Source organism: Varroa destructor, unplaced genomic scaffold, assembly GCF_002443255.2.
Source record: "Varroa destructor unplaced genomic scaffold, Vdes_3.0 BEIS01000001.1, whole genome shotgun sequence".
Classification (NCBI taxonomy): domain Eukaryota; kingdom Metazoa; phylum Arthropoda; class Arachnida; order Mesostigmata; family Varroidae; genus Varroa; species Varroa destructor.
In genome coordinates this window covers 20,605,240-20,626,310 of record NW_019211454.1, presented here as the reverse complement: position 1 = coordinate 20,626,310, position 21,071 = coordinate 20,605,240, and the positions used below count along the sequence as shown (strand labels likewise).

Below are 21,071 nucleotides of genomic sequence, written 5' to 3'. Positions count from 1 at the left end.
ATATATATATCGCTATGCCTTTGAGCTACAAACGCTGAGCGTGTGGTTGCGAAGTGCTCGTTGCTGCCTTTTATTTCAGTGATGGCGGTGGGATGATCAAAGATATAGATACGTTAATGGTCGAGTAGATGGATGACTGGATGGCATCGCCAGAAAAGTGTTTGCAAAACTCGGCCAAAAAAATAAATCGAACGATTGGAGCGTTAAGATGGAAATTGCAGATGATTGGTCAACCAGATTATACCAAAGGCGCAATACTGCCTGTGAGGGACATGTGATGGGACCACTTTAAGAAGAATCTTTGCGACCGTTTCTTTCTAAATAAAGCCAAATCCCTTAGGCAGTTTCTTTGTAGCAGTCTGAGAAACGGGAGAGACGGGGACGCTTGAATAGCTTGTGTGGGCTAAACCAAAGCTTGGGGCTCGAATTTAGCGTGTTCATGGCTGACTTTTGCCGAAGCACGAAATCGGCTACTTTCGTGAACAGTAAGTAAAACGAATTGCTATGCTAACTTAGTTTCAATGGGCCGGGACTATGTGCTAGAAGAACCCGACACTCACTCCCAGTAGAAAAAGGGGGCACCTGTCATTGTTCCGGGTATACCAATGCGCAGTTCCTGCACGTTGTCGTTGTAAGTTGGGCAAAGCAAATTTTGGTGAAAAGCCCTAGGTGTATTACCACCGCGAAAAATGTGCTGTAGATTCGCCGGCCCACATTCCCGCAATCAAAAATATCTCCCTGAGTGCATCAATCAGGGCTCATCAACCAGGCTCAGTCCTCAGTCCAGGAAGGATAAACGGCCACTGAAAAATATACTCTGTCGTACCAATTCCAGGGCATGACGATCAGTCCCGCTCATATTGCCAAGGATTTGGTAGTCTCAGCCTGTCGTCAATGCTACCCAGACGTAAAAAAAACTGTACGTCAACTGATGATTCACTATTTTCCGGAGAGGGGAATATGGAAAAGAACGCCTGAGTACGTACGCAGCTACGATGTATGGCTGCCTATAGGCAAAGGCTAGGAAACGTACGTATTACCTCATTGACAGCGGATTTGTAGACCTGCTCCAAAAGAAAAATCGGAATTGACCCTGTTGAACACGTACAGCCACAACAGCAGGTGTGTTTCGGAAAGGTGAGCCTGGTTATGAGGGCCTGTTGGCGCAGACCAAAGTGCCGTTAATGGCGTCGGGTCCTGAAAATTATGTAATCTGTCACATATGAAAGCAACAGAGTCCCACTCGGCGCGCGCACAAAGAGATCCCAAACAAGTTTGAACAGAGCAATCGAAGTTAATTATTAGGACTGGGGGTTTCGCTGGATAAACCTGGCTGAGTTGTGGTAGATCAAATATTCCAGTATAAATACAGTTTCGGCCATGTATGCGCAAACTGAAGCGCTTAGTCCCGCTAGCCAGCTGAATCTGTTCGCTTGAATATATATATATAAATATTGACGCTCAACAATAATTTAAGATTCTCTCAGAAAACGCTGTAATCTCTTTGAGACTAAGTTTTCGATTTTCTTTGCTATGCCAAGCTCAAAATATCGTACATTTTGACTGCCTCGTAAATTATTTTGATCAATGTTGAGAAAGTTTGATTTTAGAGCAAAGCCACACTGACAAATCACTCACTAATGAATGTCCAGAGAAGGACCGCTGCCGGGGCAGTTTTGTGCTACCCATATGTCGCAGATATATAATTTCTATGTACATCAGTAAGCAAGGCAACAGCAATATAGAAGCTTGGAGGCCTCAGCAATTAATGGAGAAATCGGAACACTTCACGATGAAACATTTTGCCAGATATAAATTGAAAATGATTCCAATTGGCTATATGATAGAGTTCTATTACCAGTGTTGGGTTTCACTACGACATTAGGTTCCCGAGATTATCCACACCTGCACCTAGTTAATGTGTGATTCGATTGCAAAGAGGTCACTTGGTTACAAGAATACGATAGCACTCCGCTAGGAGTGAAACTGCCTTTTGACTATGGGGCACGTATTTTGTTAAATCTTTCAAGATTTTGGTCTCAATCTTCATATAAACAAATGTTAACAGTTATATAACTTAGTATACGGTATCTAGTAAATATAGATAATGAAATCAAGTTATTATTTGATTTAATTATACACATTCAATACCGTAATAAAGAATGAGAAGCAAACATCAATAAATTAGTTACAAAGCTAGGTATGCATTGATAACAAATAATAACAAACATTATTAACAAATCATCGTCTGTAATTGGTGTGGACTTAAAAGCCACGGCCGAATCAGCTGTAGGCCGCATACTTTGTTGACACGTAAGCTGAACTGAAACGATTAGAGATTCTGATTTACCTCTAGGACAAGAAATGGTGCGTTAGGTAAGCTGGGGTCGGAAGGAACAGTGGATATAGAAGAAAAATACTGGGGCATGCTTTTTACCGTTATCAGCCACGAGTCTTCCGTGAGTAGCCAGCTCAGGAATATTCTTTTTGACTTTGATATATTCATCTACGTAGTGGAAATATGACTTTGCGTTTCCGAGAAAAAGTTACGACCTTTGCATGGGACTTCGATTTATGGTGGCAAAGTGAAGCTAACTATCCGGCTTACCATCCGTTAGACGCCGATCTCAAGGATCCGGATGTATACTTTGACCCTTGCGAACTTTACGGAGAAATGAATTAATATTACAGCTTTCTCATGTATATTACGAATAAGGTACCTGAGCAAGGACCAGCGGAAAGGTTGATCACTATTTGGTACAAACCGTACCGGACACGCCATTTCTTCGCGGTAAACAGTAACAGGCAACTCGCTTTATCGCCGTAAGCGGCTACTCTGTAATATGGATCATACTACACACACGTCAGAAGTCGTCATGACAACTCGTTAAGCCTTAATATGAAAAATGTTTGCCAGTTCCAAACAACACAACAAATACACCCAATATATACCCAGATAATTCTACTGATACGTCTGACTTCTTTGTGTTCTTTTGATACAAACTTTTTTTGAGGTTTCTTAGCTTGACGTGCCCGCTGCACCACCTTAACTTGTCTTTGTTGCCTTAAACAGGTTGTTCCTGCGTACTTGTTGTCCTAATTTCTTTCAAAATCGTTTGCTGATATTGCAGGGAGCAGTGCGTGCTGCGAATCGTTTGCAGCGCACTCGAGTTTCTTTTCGATGCGATTTTTTTTCCAGTACTTAAAAAACTACGCTGGATTCCAACCTCGAGCAAACGTCTAGCATTAGCCGAAAGAAGGCTTATGTCTTGTAAGTATATACTAGAGCTAAGTTACGTTAGCTAACGCTAAATAACTTTATTTGAGTAAATAGCATTAAATCAATTTGCTAGTCAGAGTTAACTGATCCTGTTTTATGGTGATTTCCCATGAAACTGTACATTGTACTCCTTGGTTTTCAAAGCCGATATTTTCTATGGTTACATACATAGGGGTAAGGCTTTGTGTAAGTTATATTAGAAAGTACGCGTAATAATGAAATGCGAAGGCGTGTTGAGTATCGTTGTAAATCACCTGGCAAAGAAATCATTTGCTGTCCATGTAGTTCAATATATATATATATATAAATATATATATATATATATATATAGTTAATCGTCAGACTGCCTTGCGTAATAAACAATACATCGTACCAGCATTATGGCTGGCGCCGATCTATTTAGAATCAATCTACTACAGTCACATTTAAGTCTATCTATAGCAGCTCATATTTTGTGTCGCTTTAATAAAGGATTCCCGACATCTTCATTTGACTTTATGTGATTGCGGGTGTATTAAACTCATCTGCTTTATGAAGACATGAAGAAGCCGTACGAGTCTTGGTTCGAGGACATCGGCAGGATCGGTGATAGCGCAGATACCTGTCGCATCTATACCATAAAGGTCGCTAGTGATGATCCTCAAGTAGGTGTCTTTGTTGATATTTGATGAGCAGCATACTCTTCAGCATATCGTTACCTACGTGCATTTTTTTTTTTGCTCTAGATTACGAGGCGCCAACTATATTTAAAAGTAGTTTGAAGTAGAATTTGAACTAGAGTTTATTATGGAAATCATGACGTTGTTTATGTATGCCGTTATCAGTCAACTAGAGAGAAGTCGATTTGGCATTTGGACTACAGACTTAACGGCGGACGATATCAATGAAGTCTGTACGACATGTAAATAAGAAAAAAGCTATCAGACATCAAGCGATAAACACGATAGCGCAACACTTACAGTTTACAGCAGTGTTCTTCCTTGAAAAAACTTATTGCTTCAGTGATTACGGTGACACTCAGTAGGTGTCCCATAGAACACTGACGACACCCCTCGTTGACATAGGTGGTTGATCAAGAAACAGGATGAGACCGATTCGCTTGCAAGCAAAGTGAGGCCTCGGACACCACAAAGAGGTTACAACATTGCTACAATACGGAGCAGTGTACAATTCAGTGACCCCAATGCGATGCCGTGCTCGGCGAGTGTTTTGGCAAGACATTTTGACCTCACAGGCTACAGTTCACTGAAAATAGAGAGATCCCGAGCAATCACAAGCGTCGTTGAACACCTGTTGGAACGTACAACATGTAGCAACGGTCCTGTTGATCACATAATCTCCTTTAACTCAGGAGCTCAGGGAGTCCAAGGATAAATGTCGAGCGACGTTTTCATCTACAAAAAAATACTGCGTGTCATGGTTTTTACAATGAGAATGTCACTGGACTCTTTCGTTTGAAGATGACGGTGAAACGGCAGCGTCAGTTAATGGCGAAATGGATGATAACACATTAAGAACCCTTCTGTGGACCGAAACGAAGACATAGTATAGAAGCAATCTTTGGCTTCAACAAGGTGGTGAAATTTGCTACACAGCTCGAATTTGCTTGAAGGTTATTTCGTTGCCCGGTGATAGCATGAAGTGGCAGTCCTGGCTTGTTATTTAATGACACTGTATAAACGATAGTGCCTATCAGATCTGATTTTAGTGTGTTAAACTCTTGCAGTTTGAGCGCCTAATGAAGTCCATTATCGCTACCCGAAGTAGCATATACTATGGCGCATTTGTAAAAAAAATCAGGTCGATAGGCCTTTTTGAGTTATTTCGACAAATACCCCGAGATGTATACTTTGTAGAAAAACGGCCAGAACACGTTGTGGGTAACGCTCTTTAGCAACTCCGTAACGTTAGTTATCGACTCATACAGGCTGTAGGTTTGACTTCAGTAGAATTCTGTGAATCGGTATAAGATAGTTCCGCGTTAGAAAATAACCGCTGCAAGATTAATTGAGAATTAACTCAAAAAGCATCGGAATTAATGAGCCAATTGTTATCCATCGAGCGGGTTCGGGGCTTTTTGCCTACATTATGTCTTTTGAAAACATGATTTTGACTTAGATTTTTTATTTAGTTCTGATACTATTTTGCCTGATTTTTGCTCCGTATCCAATCTATTTAACTCGATTCTGTAAATAGTATAGATAAAATAGTGTACATATAAATACGCAAATATATTAGGAGAACAAATACCCTTTTTTGAGAGAATGGTCTCTGGGCGAAAATATCAAAGGCATATGAGACACTAGCATGAACACACAGTCACCAAGCTCACTCTAAAAGAACAACAATTATATACATTGCTGTTTGTTGAGTAAATCCTTTAGTAGTGGTTTGCTTTATAATGAGGCTTCGAGTTCTAACTATAACGTATAACTTAACTACATGCGTAACAGTTTTTAAAATTGACAATCTTAGCATTTAATCGAAAATCGAAATCTTTACTGTAGCGTCTGAAAAGGATGTATATATGAATCACATTTGGTCTAAAAAATAGGTTTTTCGAAAATATGCTATTCGGACAAACAGGATAATATGGAGAGTGAGACTTACCGTAACAACAGTCGGATTGAACGTATATGGTCGTTTCGCAGATGAGGCTGGTTTTTATAATGCATAATGTTAAACGCCGCGTTTCGGGGCCTGACACGCTACGACTAAACATGTCAATTATAAAAAAAACTTTACAAACCTTAATTTCGAACTCCAAGTGATTCAGACAGACGATTAATATTTCTTATTGACGAGTCATATTGCGACTTTCAGCCATCTTGTTATCTAGAACAGCCGGTTGTAGAAAAACGAAGTTTTTTTCGAATGAAAAACGAACGGAGGCTTATACAAAAGGGTCTGCTAGACGTTCTAAGCCTCGTCAATAAACAAACTGTTCCATGCCGTTAGCAGACGATCCTTTGTGCACATAAAAAGAAGACTTAGAAAATGATATTCACGTCTATACTAAACTAGGTAAACACCACTATTATTGCAATTATTGTCTGCTTATTCATACTAATTACTGCGACAACTTCTGAAAGTTATATGTGGCAATGTGATAGTATTAAGTAGGCACCTCGGTTAATAAATTATTTTAATTGAATTTTCTCTGTAGAGAATTTTTTGTTGTTTGCCAGGTGTTATATACTTTCAAAAATATTATGCCGCATTTGTCTTTGGCAAACTAATGTTTGCTTTAGGTTCAAGTGTGGAAGATGGATTACTAAGGTATACTGTGTACAAACAAATATCGACAGTTCGGCTCTGTACCTACTGCACAAGCCTCAATCCTCCAAGGCGCAGTTGTCCACTCAGCTAACATATAGCGGACATAATACTCATGTTCCACGGTAGAGATAAAACTCAACGCAATTTCGAACCTATTCTTAGAATTACACTTCAACTTTACTCTCGCCTTACTCCATTTTCTTAATAACACAAATCATTCATATTTCAGTTGTTTTTCTAATTTGGGAATGAGTGAAAATGTCGCAGGGTACGAGCTAGAATGCTCGAGCTAGAATGTAGGATTAGGGCAATGCAGGCATCTTGTTTTCGCTTCCCAAGTGGAAAAGTGTGAGCCGGTACACTATCATAAAAAGGAATTCAAATATGTTCTGCCAAAGTTTAGACTTCCCTTGGCGAACAGCCGTCTTTCATTTACACAACCTTTGTGGAAAATCTTCATAATACTAATTAGTGATAATAGAACCACTCAGCATGAATTATTATTAACGCACAATTTCAAGCCTGTGTCCTTTACATCATATCCGGACGCCCACGTCCCGTCAACTTTAATGACACACTGAAGCAAATTCGGCTCAGCTTTGGGTTTTGGGCGCTAAAGCGGTGGTTTACGAGTCTGCATTTAGTCCAAACTTTGGTTCCTAAACATAGGTTTTTCTGTGGACCTTCTCGCCGCTAAATAATCCGTCAAAATTGTTCGACATAATTCGTTTGGGATGTCAGGCTCCTCGATGGTGAGCTTTCATCGAAATTTGTTTGGCCTTGTCCACGATTTCGTGCGCTACAGCAACACAAGTGCCGTTTCCAAAGGTCTCTCCTTAGCCCCCAAAACATTGGTGTAACATACATAATTGGCGTTAATTGACAGCCTATTCCCCAAAAGCCTTTTATAATATCGGTACTTTACAAATAAATACTTGATTTCGTTCGTAACAGAAAATGTCAAACGTAGCCTTTGGTACTTCATTTTCGTTTTCTTTAAAGGCGCCACACGGCGGAAGTTATTCACTTCAAAATGCTTTCAAAGTACTGTTTCGAATGCGAAATTCTGCCTGTGAGTTTGTATACAGACACACGTATTGTGGAGTTGCGTGCCGGCGCAACCTCGAAACTTGGGAAATGCATTCTGATTTGATTCGTCCTTTGAAGGAGGATCGCCACCAAACAAGCAGACGCTTAGCCATTACAGTACTTCCATTCGAGGGGATTTACTCAAAAGTTTAAATTTATATTTCTCAGTTTGTCTAGAACTCGTTCATAAACGTATTCCTCGTAGAACCTAGAGTGAGGCGTGTTATTGATTCACCATTACGGCTATCCAGATCTCGCCCTTCAATTTACCAATATCTCTGGCAAGCTAGGCAAATGCCGAACGAAAAAGTGAATTCGTTCTCTGCCCTTTCGGACATCCATCGTTGGGAGCTTGAACTAGACGTTACATAAACGCTATGTTCGTAATAGATTGTAACAGAGACTAAGCGCTTATAAATAGTATATGACACTTGACCAAGAACCCGGAGAGTCCGGGAGAGAAGAAACCGCGAGAACTCTCCAAACAACTGGATTGATCTACAGCAGTACTTCTGAGTCACAGACGGCTTAAAACTAACTTCCCACCAAAAGTTTTAAACGTATCTAGGAGGACAGAGTGTGGTGTAGACGATTTAACCGCTTTAAATTATTAGAACCTGCACCATAACATGAAAGCTTAACTTAAACCTTTTAGGCGCACTATAGAAACTCGCTCGTAGCTCTTGTCCTTTCCGTCATACGGAGAGCTTATAAACATATCATGCCTCACGTATGAATGCATTTGCACTTGTCAAAAATGAAACCTTCAACTTTACTTTTTTACATCTAATATATTAGGACAACATGCCTAGCTCAGGAGCGCTGCCTGCCTGCCTATTAGCACGCACAACCGAAATCACACTTAGGAATATTTTTGAATTTTTATATACCAAAATAAGTTTGTACAGGTATGAGGTTCTCACTTGCAATCGCATGAAAACAGGGCTGATTTTAAGTGGATATATAATACGTTAAATGCAGTATAGATGTGAGGTCTCAATACGAGATGTGTCGAACGGTAACGCGGGCTGTTCAATTGAAAAATATCTTTTTATAATGCCTCGTCCCCTTTGATGAACTATGAGGCGCTCTTGGTTTCTGTTCTCAACCAGATTGAGATGTCGTGAGGATACCTGATAATCTACTTCTTTAATTTCATTATCTTGAAAGCACTAGTGCAGAAGCGGAACGTCGTTAGATCTTTTATGGATATAGCATTGTGTTGAATGAGCGAGATACCAATTAGTCACGCGGACGCTCGTACTGACTGTAAACATATTCGTTTTGTCTAACCTCCTTCAGCACGTATCCGGAATAATGATCAGCCAGCTTAGATTTTCGTAAAGCGAGTTGAGTCCATTTATACTTAAGAACTGAAGACATCCTTCTTTCTTACTGGATTTTATGTATACTATTATTATTGACTAGGTGTCTTGTGAAAGTTCGCTTCGATCGACAGATAGAATTTGTACAGAAATTCGATATATAGGCATTACATACATTCTGAATAAATGCATTGCATTTATTTACAGGCGTTTTTTTATTGATTAAATTTACGCGAGTGTATCATATTTAACAAATAATCAACCAGTTATACGTACTAAAAAAAGGTGCTATACAAATGGCGTGCTCTATAGGCAATACTACATAACACATTAAATAATCCAGCCGTTCCGTAACCTCTTCTGTGTCACGTAATATTTCATTCACTTTAATGTCGGCCTCGAATTCTATACGCGCAGAGGACCAAATGTTTCAATTAGGATTGAGCGCCTGTGGACTTTTTTGTATAGATGCAGAATGCAACCTCTCAATTAATAAAGATGTTCGTTCGCAACGCCACTATGACATAAGTCACAAACACTTCCTTTGGTACTGATCCACGGACTCGCGTGCGGAGGGCCGATGTGGATTCTAAACTTCGAGGAACTTTCGCGTCGTCGTGATGTATATGCTATTGATCTACTTGGATTTGGACGAAGTAGTCGACCCGACCTCAGTGGGGATGCCTGGATCGCCGAAATGCAAATGGTTTACGGTAAATATTATTATCAGTATTTCTCATACAATGACGTAGAAGGAAATTAGAATGTCAACCGTAGTGAAAGATATATACTTGTATTATATTAATGGATAAGTCTCAACAAAATTTTCACTGTTTTTCGTTATTTGTTTTTCATTCGTTAGCTGTGGAGCGTTGAGGAATTCTATATTTGCCTCTACACAAGCTCGCTGTCGTTGTTGCGTTTGGATCAATCGTTTGAATACTGAGAACTAAAGTGAATGTATAGTTTTAACATTTCTCACAAAAAAAAAAAGCCAAAATAGTGACGATTGTGTTTATGATAAACTTTTTTGTTACATAAAAAGTTGTCGCGTTCTTCTGAAATTAATATTTAGCAAATATCAAGTATTTAAATATCGTCATTAACGTAAATTTGTTGACTTCTTTAGTTACGGTTATGTTGTCGCCCTTTGGTGACTGTTACATCATTTTGATAGCTTTTAAAAAATTCAAATCTATACGTGGCAACCACGGCGTAATATGACCATCAGCAGGCGAAAAGTTGAAAACAAGAAATACCGAAAAAAATCGCGGGAATTTACCTGCTAACCCAATACATTCGCTCAGGTTAAGGAATATTGCTTGTAACTCAAAATGCATAGTCGAAATATTCATGTATTGCGATTTCAGCGATTGAGGAATGGCGTCGTTGCGTAGGCCTTGAGCGTTTCGTGCTGGTAGGTCATTCGCTGGGAGGCTTCTTAAGTTCGTCGTACGCGATTCGTCATCCGTCTCGGGTCGCCCACCTTATACTTGAAGATCCGTGGGGCTTTCCTGAATTTCGACCAGATCGACCACTTGGAAAGCGTATGCCTACATGGGCTAAGCTGGTTCAATCCAGTCTCAATCATATGAATGCGCTCGCAAGCGTCCGTATGGCTGGGCCACTTGGTACGTAGTCAAAAGGCGGTAGGGCTCACTAGAGCGGTCCTGTTTGGGTACAATTTATGACAATTCATATTATATTCTCATCAACGGGGGCTAAAAAAACCGTGCCTGCGCCCATATCAAATACCTAATTTATGGCACTGTTTTTATACCGTAGCTTTTTGGTGCACGTCTTTGCCTATTCCGTCTACGTCTCGCGTAAAAACACCGAATTATTAAGTGGTGAATGGCCGTTTTTGCTTCTCGTTTCCAATATTTGTATTCACGGACGATAGGACTTTATATAGCGTTGTTAAACTTTCTGTTTGGTCTGTTGTAAATCATAACATTTCGTCGTGAGTACGAATTCTAAAGATAGATCTATTTGGTGAAAAAAGATCGACTTGAGACATTGACATTTTGCCTATATATATATATATATATATATATATATATATATATATATATACACTTTTAAAACCAAATTACTTCTGCAGCCATCTGAAATAAAATTGTTTTCGGTTTTCAGGCCGCCTCTGTAGTTAAGCATTGCTTTAGAAAAACCACAAGTACCGCTTAATATATAATTCACCCCTTTTGTTGTTGCCTTAGGTCATTAATTAAAAAAAAACCTACTCCAGAAGGCTTATGGTACATGTATCGCCATGTGGTATCGAAGTGCCACTTTAGGAATTTAGATTGCGTCCTTGGTGCAATCACACAATAAAAGCTGTGTGCACGGTTCTACGTAACCTAGGATTACATTTTGTTTTTGTTATACAGGTCGATTGTTACGACTAATGGCATAATCTGCGTCCATTTTTAATTTAATCTAATAAACTACTGCACCATTTGCAACAAATATTTTGTATTTGGAATTATGTAGGACCAAAGATTATGCAGATTTCGTTGGCAGCAGCAGCTGAGCAATACTTCGGAGGTTTCGTCACTGATAGGACAGTTATTCCTAATTACGTCTATCACTGCAACGTTCGGAAGCCTTCGTATGTACTTTCTGCAAACGATATTGAATTATTTCTAGAGGTCAGTGATAATAAATCGCGAACTAAATAAATACCGATCAATTGTCCTTTTGAATATCGTTGAAACACTGTTGTGGTGTCTTGTAATGAATTCTAATACATTAAGATTGTCAATACTACCTACGTGACCTAAACTCACTAACGTCCTTTTGATGAGCATTAACTTGTTTCGTGTATGAGTGGAACTTTTTAAGGGCTCAAGCAAATAAGGAATATTTTTTTATGTTTTATTTAATATTAATAATATATAGTATTTCTATGCTTTTATTGACATGTCAATTTACAGCGGTGAGGCGCTATTCAAGAACCTGAGTGTACATTTTGGTTGGACTAAATATCCCATGGTTTATCGGCTCTCACACTTGGATAATCAGGCAAGGCTATCTTAAATTTATCCTTTGAGGTATTTTGTAACTTATGTGATGGATCTTAAATTGTTCATTTGAGAAGTATTTGGAGGACGGAGGAAACACCAAGTAAAGCAAAAAAACAAATAATACAGTAAAAGTATCCATAACCCCAATAATGTAAGAGGCAATGAACGCTTTATATTTAGGCTAAGTTGTCCCATGTGCGGACGCATTATAAAAAGCTCAATTATGTGCTAATGTTGACTGACCGGCGTATAAACATTTGAGGATGGTGCAGTACTAATTTGGCCGTTTACTTCTGCCGAGTATAGTATAGTGATAAACATCTTCCCGGCTGATAGGTTACCTGCTACTGAAATTATTTGGAGTCAACTGGCTAGCTGTGAGAAGCTCTGTTCATTACAATTCGTTTCGTACAAGTTCGTTGTTAAATTAAAAAAAGAGTCTACCTATTGCTAAAAGTGTTCGTCCCATTAAATTTTATGAGGTGGCCTATTAAGTTTGCAGTCTTGTAAACTTACAAAATCTTTCTTTATTCCTTAATAAAACGTATTCTTTGGCCGTCCAGCCCTATTACATGACACACGTTAAAACTGACATGATTATAATTTCATATTGTTATATAATTGCCCAGATTATTTGTAAAAACAATTCTTGAAAAGCTGCAGGATATATGTCTGGGAATTTATAGTAATGAAAGCTTTCTGGCAACCCTCGAAAAAAGTGTATCATTCGTCTTTGTCGTCGTTAAGACGTAAAAGATAGTTTATTAAAGAAGAATAAAAAACAAATAGTTTGTTTTAATATGAAAAAACTAAGCACAGTTTGCAGTTTTCCTGGATTTTTAAAGCTCCATCATAACTTTTCTTATAATGTACTGATGTAGCTCCAAGTTGTATTTAATATGGCATTTCCAAGACACTTTTTGTAAAATCCAATCTGTAAACTAGCCAATTAATCAGAGCATTTTCTGGTAACGGTTATTATTATACTCGATAACAAAGCGTTGATGTAGAAATTTGCGAGAACCAATTTGTAAATCAAGTTGTTTAATAATGAACGTCGTAAAAACAGTAGGGCCTCATAAATGTATATATATATATATATATATATATATATATATGTATGTGAAATAAAAGAAGTTTAGGATAAGCCACAATTTCTAGCACTGCAAATTTACTATGGGGAAGAACTTTTCGGCGTCTAAAATGTGGAAAATATCAAATGACTCAGATTTTAGAACGGCACACTTGGAAGCTGATTTAAATATATTGTTTTGAATGCATCAGCTGGCATTGCGTCTGCGCTAGTGTCCGGGTCCTTTGTATAGCTCTATTTAAATAGTCGTGCAAGTGCGGTTAATATATGAAATCCTGATTGAAATTTTGCCCTTTCAGATGCATTAATATGCCGCGTAGAAACGAATGGGGCAAAATAGGTTTCGCATAATTTACAAAGTAGATACATATTTACACCTATATTTGTACAACTAGAGGCTTCAAGAGACTTAATTGTGCTAGTTACCTGTTGATGGTTTTCGTGAAAAAGAGCTTCTATTTCAAATCACTATTTCGATTTTTCTTTGTCATTGTTATTGGCTGATTGATGCCGCAAACAAATCCCAAAACATTTCATATTTACTGAATTATATGAATATAAATCTTACAAAATTGTGATTTCAAACAGAATATCAGTACATCATGTTTTATAATCAGGGTGAATTTTTCCGTTTCTCGCAAAGACACTTATCTCACATATAACACGTTTCTGCCTACTCGAGGCATTCTATATATATATATATATATATATATATATATAGAAGTATGAATGTTAAATTACGTTTCAACAGGCTGTACCGTGGGATAAGTTAAGAACAAACTGATAAACTAAATTATCGCTCTGTTATTATCCATTAGAGTCACGAATAGAAGCACCTCCTGAAAGGCGGTTTATCTAGAGCTCTTAATAACCGTCTTCGAGATGCTACGAAACGCTCCTTGTGCCCTTAGGTAGCGACGTCTTATCTCCATAAAGCTCCGCAACCATCTGGCTACAGCCTCCGGCCATAATGACAATACCGGTCAAATTTAAATGTCTATAATCTCTTCCAAATTGTTCTTTTTACCTTCTTTACGATGATTTCCAGCGTATTGAACAGCTCGTCGATGGTATCCTATGTTCTCGGCGTTGAGGGGATCAGATATATTATTGTGTGCACCACGTGCAGTTGCATCTTGTAATCGATCTAGTAACCACCCTTTGACCGCGATTTTTAAGTTAAGTCGTCAATAATCCTTTTTCATACTCACTGCCTACACTATATGCTGCGCAACATGCGTACGATTGATTAAAGATAAAAACCTTGTTTCTATTTGACCTCTTGCATGTATTAGGTTAATCCTAATACATGCCTATAACAGGATCTGGTTTAGATATATTTTATAGGCACTCTCTCTATTTGAGTGGTAATTGTCCCACTTCTTTTATAATAGCGCATACTGCTTTTTTGTCTGGCCGTGTTTTGATGAAGCTTTTTTTTTTTCTCTTATCATACTACAATTGGTTTATCTATGATTAATGTCTTTTCTTCAGTCCGGTTTGACGAAATCTGCATTGTTTCGTATATTCTATACGTGCGTCTGAGGTGATGACATTTAACACGAGCGTTTCAACTCTGACTTTACACTTGCGTGGCCATTGTAGTCCGCTGTTTTTTCAGTCGGTTATTCCTCCCTTCGTTTGCTAAACAGCTATTTTCTCCAATTTACTAAAATCCTCTGCTGATGACTCTCCGCATCTTCGATGTTTTCTGTGCGTATATCTATCTCGGTCTTGGTATAGCCCCCTTAGTTTCTCCCCTTACGACCTTAACGGGTTTGAGCCAAACATATATCATCAGTCCACTTGTTGATGATTTGTTAACAGAGGATAAGGCTAAGAATAGTGAATAGAGAAGGAGGGAACTATTAATACTTTTCCGGTGGCCGTTTACGTTGATAAAATAAAAAAAAAATTAAAGTCTGGTCAGCTTCGTAGAGGCAATGTAGATAAGAGAAACGACAACAAGATCATCCGAGATCACTTCAAATCTCTACTTCTTGCCAAGATACATCACACTAATGTACTCTCTGCACTAGTTAAAGCATGTGATGTACGAAGCAGGGAGGTGCTAGGAACGATTATATTGCCTATAAAGGCTGGCTAATCATCTTAAAGTCCGATAAAATACTGTCTGATTAACGATTTACAGAAAGAGGACTGCCTCCTCGTGGTGAGGTTATAGCATGTTTGCTTACTAGATCGAGGAACATATGGCGGTTTAGATTGTAGGCTAGGCGCAGGTAAACTCCATTTAAAGCAATACTGTAGCATATGTAAAACTAGCGAATTTTTTGTATCGTTAGTTGCGCACATGGCTAATAAATACTGCTGCTGTTGCATGAGGACGTAAGCAGGTCCTCCTGAAGGATCCTGAAGTCATTCTGAATAATGAGCGCGGCTCAGGCGAACTGCGAATAGAATCCTTCTGTTCCCTTTTTGTATCGAATGATGCCATGATGTTGAAAGCCGGAGCATCATTCAGAATTATAGAGATTTATTCTTACATAGCACCACCGTACGGCGCCGCTGCAAACTTCATCTTCTTCTAAAGCTTCTTAGTTAGGTCTTAGATGGTACGCGGCAATGATCCAGTGGACAAAAAGATATAAAACACCGTCTCAAGATTCTGGTTGTTTGTCATTCATTCTTTAATTGCAGAGCAGTTACAATAGAGCCTTTGGACGCTATGGTTAGTTTTTTCTAGGCAAAATCTACGTCCGGACATGACTTTTTATCTACTAAAAATATTAAGTGATCTGTATATCAACTTATTCGCTATAAAACAGAAAAAAAAATCTGAAATTGTATAGGAGTTTTCATACAGAGGTAATGAATCAGGTTGGAATTATTCTTCTAAAAATTGCCAGACCTGACCCGCTTTATGTGTTTCACTAGCTGACTCTTACGACATGTAGCTGTCGAGCACAATAATACATCGTAGGGCTGTCTTAATGTATCGCTTAGAAAGATAAGCAAAAGTCATGATACTGCTTTCTATACTGTACAGTAAAACAAACGGAATTTCTGATTGTTGCTTTTGTCGGCAGCGTCGGGACACGAGTTCGGCCTGAACTCGCAATAATATACATATATTTATGTTTATTAAATAAAATTTCAGGTACCAATCACATTTATCTATGGTTCGTTAACCTTCATCACCAAGAAACCTGCTTTCCGAATCCGTGAAGAACGAAAAGGCTGCTATGTCGATATCCAGGTAAGGTTGATCTGTAAGTTATTTAAGTAAAGCAACTGACGATAAGCCATAAAGCAAGTTCTCCAAAAGTTCTTCAGGAGCAAACTTTTTCCTTAATGTTAGAGCTAGCATTCAAGAAAAACATACCACCTAATAGAACTTATTTTAACGTTGTTTAGCAAATAAGCCATTATCGAGCCTTTCTTACCACTTTCTCAACGATCGATCTAGATCATACTTTCGCGCTTTGATTGTGGTCTGTCCTCGTTGACGTTATTATAGATTATCCAACTTTTTTTTATCATTCAGTGTTGTTTTTGTAAAAAAAAAGTACTGTTCGGTGTTAACTTCAGAAATTCAGAATTGCCGTGCACACGGTTGATCAGTTTTAGTGAAATGAAATGATGAAAAATTGGGATATGTGTTCGACTGATGTAATCGATACTTGCTAGGAGTTTTTAAATGGTCGATTTGGATGCTTCTGTGTTTTCTGCTGTATAGGAAAGGCTCATCCGTGGATCTACTGGGCGGTGAGAATTTCGTACCTTGCCTTTAATGTTAAGGTTACCATTTCAGAAACAAGCCAATCATTCCCTGACCTTGCGACTGGCTATAATATTAGGTCCATGTAACCTGTAAACTTCTTCACAAATTTAAGTTGTCCTCAACCCTTTCCTGAAATAATTTAATGAAGAACTGATCGTAGAGACACTTTTGAGATCTCCGTATTTGGGTTCTGTGAAGCTTAACTGAAACATGTAATCGAGTTAAGCACAGCATCAAAAATAACCGGAAGGCCAATCCACAGAGACAGTGAACAACAGCTTTTGTTCTCTCGCCTAACTTCGTTTGTGCAGTTAGAGTTTCAACCAATTCAAAATCCGCTGCGAACTTATAGGACAACTTAATAATCCAAGTAGATCATATATTCAGTATTGGTTAGGTGCAGTATGCAAGTTCAGTGCTTGTACGCTTGGAAATTTTACACAGATGGCTCTTCACTAAATCACATATGAGTTACCTGAAAGCTACTCAGATCGGCCAAATGTATACATAGCTAGCTATATGTGACAAGGTTACTTCTGTAGACTCCGGAACATTGTTTCGTTAGCCACGCTAGACTAATAGGGCACAGCAATGGATCAATTAGATCGAGACTAGCACATTTATTCTCAACCTCACGAGCGATAGTTGGAAATCGACGTTAGGCCTTTAGCGTCGTTTGCTGAGAATAGAATATTGAAGGATTCATATTGGAAATACACTGCATCTAGTTCCATTGTGAAAGCTTGATACGAATATAAAATGTTCAACCTTGTTTTCTGATGTCTTTTGTGCGATACTACCTCGATTTCTATTAGGCATGCCACATGTTGCTTTTTCTCTGTCTTTTAATACAGCAACCTACCACGCAACAAAAAAAAGAAATAGAATCAACCACAATAAAGAGGAATAAGAGAACGTGAGCTATTTTAAAAGACTCTAGCTTTTTCCGTAGCTCATTTGAAATACAAGAAAGATATATACAATATGTTTTTAAATTATGTGAGCTTGTTACATGAAAAAATGTAAAAAATTGGCCATTGTGATTTTATGATCGCCTTTTTTAGTTGGCTACCCATTAATACGAGCCAAAGCGTTCGCATAAAATTTTACACTATACATTGTGCATTCAATATTATTAGAGTACGTATAGTCTATTGGTATTAGTATCAGACTATTGGGCAATATATATATATATATATAGTTTTAAGGGTACTTTTATCCGAGGAGTGATCTGTGTGACCTCACCTTTACTTTGTATTTTTTCAGGTTGTAAAAGAAAGTGGACATAATGTCCATATGGAAAAAGCCTGCGAATTCAATGTAAAGGTCACCGCTGTCTGTGAAATGGCGGACCAAGAAGAACAACATTTTTCAGGCGAGAGGAATCATTTTGAGGTAAATGTGGACTACCGTCTCTGATGTTCTATAGCGATGTAGAACGATTGATGAAGATGAAGAAGATATACTGTTTTCATTATGATTAAATGCTGGTCCATAGAGCTGCCTCATATACAATATATATAAGATAATCTATATGTGCATTTGTTTATTGACGCGACTATCAAAGTTAACGTTGCCTTTAAGTTTTCTCTTATGCAGTGGATGGGAAAACCATTAGTCATATAATCTATCGACAAAAGCATATATGCTATGCGGCCAGTTAATTCAAACCGCTAGCAGAAACTAACTTTGTTAAAGTTGAAGCCGTTTGTTAATTTAGCGCATTAGGCGACATATATTCTTATAATTCGGTAACCTAACGCATTATGTCCTGTTAGTTTTTAGGTCGCATTTTCACGCACTTGGTTATACAGTATATACACATCATTTTACATAGAACAAAGCGAAAGGTGTACAATTATATCGAAGCCTTTATGGCAAGTATATTTCTATACTTTGTAAGCTTAGTAATATTACAAAAGCCCCGACTTTTTTAAATCTTTAATTAATAAAACCTTTTTACAAGTTTAGCTGCGAAGTCCGGCGGTCTCCTTTCTCCTTAAAGCTATTGAACATATTTTCGCCCATCCAAAGTGTCTCAATTTAAAACGTCCAGATACTGATAATAACACTTACTAAAGTTACCGGACTAATGTGCACCACACTGACACAGTAAAGTCGAATACGTTTATTGCATAGACCATTAGATATTAAGTTCAATTTGTACATAACTGTCCCTTTTTCAAAAAATAAAAATGACTTGATTTGGCCTAATGGTCTTAGTACTTGGATAATGATTTTTTTTTATAAGATAGCAAAAACGAATGTGGTACAAAGATGATACCCGAGGGTGATACAGTGTATATAAGCTGTATATATTGGATTAGATACCCGCATCTGAACAATGTCCAGGTAACGACCATCAACTTGCTGGACAAGACGCATTTCACGAAGTTCACGCATACGTCCACTGCTCAGATGTCCTTTTAGTCACACATACGGTATAGAGCGCATGGCGCCATAGCGATGTCGCCTTGAACGCGGTAAAAATAGGATCTTTATCCTTTCATAAATCTATCTCTGTCTGCAGACAACTCAAGCCATATGATTTTGTATTGTGTATCAATTTCAGCTAATATGATAGTTTTTCAATGTACCCTCTATTGTTTGTAGTGGATGTATATTTAACACAATTATAAAATTATGGCATATATTATAATGGTTTATATGCCATAACGTTTTGTTTAGATGTTCTTCAATAATCTTGTTTCATACGTAACAAACTCCTAGGTAGTTGGTAACTTTATTGGATGTTTCTCTGCGTACTTATTTGTAAAACCCTGCTCAACTACGCGATTGAGAGAGTCGTACTTCCTACTGAGGCTTACTAGGTCGTAGGCTTACTAGGTATACTTTTAGGTCGATCTTATTTTTGATCAATGTATTAATACAATGTTGCATATCCACGTCAGTGCTTGTAAATATACGTTTTTGTTTCTTTATTATTTATATAGTATTGTCTATATAATATATATCTATACTATATGTATAGTAGCGCCAGATTACTAGTAAATTAGAATGGCACAATTGACTCTTTTAAAACGGATGCGCTGCTTCCCATGTAGTTTTTATTGTACTTTTTAGGGCGTTTAAGGTCGTTATATAGGCGCTAACGATCCCCAGTTTAACGTAAAGTCTTTTGACCAAATCGAATAATTTGAAAAGTGGTTGTTGCGTACTACCTAAAAATGTCACACGCACAGAGCTGGTTCAAAATACATTAAGAATTACCGCTTACTAAATACTAGTGGTTTGGGACATATGGCCGTCGAACAAAAAAAAGTTTTCTGGTTATCACTCCGATTTGTTTCGCTTCATCACCAAGGCACGACTACTTCACTAAGGCGTTGCAATTGTTCCTTCAAACGCGTTTGAATTTCGCGGCACCCAACGCGCGAATAGCTTTTTCATGTCCACATAATTAGCCAGCATACGTTTTATTTTGAGATGCCAGCTCCCTAACCATAATTCGACGGTGATCTAGGGCTATTTGGTAAACTTTTCCGATGTTATCAGTCGTCGCTATCTTTTCTAACTGTCTTAAACGTTCGTCGTAAACCAAGCTGGTGCGACCGCGTTTGTTAGATTCATCTGTGCAAGATTCTGTGGCGACACCGTGTGGCTAAAGTACTCACTAGTATTATTCCATGTATAAGCATTCATATTAGGATACTTTTGATGGCCCAGGCAAGGAAATTTTTCAAGGTAACCTTGCAAACCGGCCAAAACTTGTAGTAGAAGCAACAATCTAGAGGTTCTTTATATCCGGCAATGGCATAGTCGCGTAAACCTCGTGTAATGCTCGTGTTGGCAAGCAATTTCTAAGAAACAAACAAACAAAAAAAGACTATTGCTAGATGCATTATCGTGCTGCGTGTGCGTCCGTGCGTGCGCACTATAGCATCGTAACGTACCAAACAGCCGTGTCTGAAGTAAATAGCATAGACGAACGGATTTCGTTTGCTTAATAAAAATGTATTTAGCCTCTTTCTAATGGTTTTGCATATACTCTAGTAAATTCGTAGATTAATGCGAATTATGTTTCCAGTGATTAAACAGATATTTTCTGTGCTTTTTTTTTTGTACTTTATAAGCATTCGTCTTGGACCTATCAACATTTGTTATTATATAATAAAAAAAAAACAACGTTTCATCAAAAGGTGATTCCCTAACATGTAATGTTTAGCGAGCCTACTGCTATTGCTTAAGCTGAAATTTTTAGGTAACATGGTTC

At 38.1% G+C, this 21,071-nt stretch overlaps 1 protein-coding gene and 1 long non-coding RNA gene across 5 annotated transcripts in view; one reads left to right on the top strand and one right to left on the bottom strand.

Annotated features, from left to right (window-relative positions):
- The window catches only part of LOC111252538 (1-acylglycerol-3-phosphate O-acyltransferase ABHD5-like), a 19,752-nt gene extending 681 nt beyond the window's left edge, over window positions 1-19,071 (top strand). The window contains exons 2-10 of one of the 4 annotated variants that reach the window (XM_022810663.2): window positions 3,132-3,271; window positions 3,818-3,924; window positions 9,503-9,686; window positions 10,344-10,604; window positions 11,467-11,584; window positions 11,910-11,997; window positions 16,214-16,312; window positions 16,793-16,821; window positions 18,104-18,246. In XM_022810663.2, coding sequence (XP_022666398.1) covers window positions 3,132-3,271; window positions 3,818-3,924; window positions 9,503-9,686; window positions 10,344-10,604; window positions 11,467-11,584; window positions 11,910-11,997; window positions 16,214-16,312; window positions 16,793-16,821; window positions 18,104-18,110 — 1,033 coding nt within the window. In that variant the 3' untranslated portion in view covers window positions 18,111-18,246. Of the gene's footprint in view, window positions 1-3,131; window positions 3,272-3,751; window positions 3,925-9,502; window positions 9,687-10,343; window positions 10,605-11,466; window positions 11,585-11,909; window positions 11,998-14,140; window positions 14,271-16,213; window positions 16,313-16,792; window positions 16,822-18,103 lie in introns of those variants that run through there. The other 3 variants (XR_015319102.1, XM_022810654.2, XM_022810670.2) reach the window with 3 other exon arrangements.
- On the bottom strand, window positions 4,698-6,386 carry LOC147758362 (uncharacterized). Its single transcript, XR_015319104.1, has 2 exons — window positions 5,891-6,386; window positions 4,698-5,233 (listed from the first exon to the last, which is right to left on the bottom strand). It is a non-coding gene; the product is annotated as an uncharacterized LOC147758362 (long non-coding RNA).
- Window positions 19,072-21,071: the final 2,000 nt, after the last annotated feature.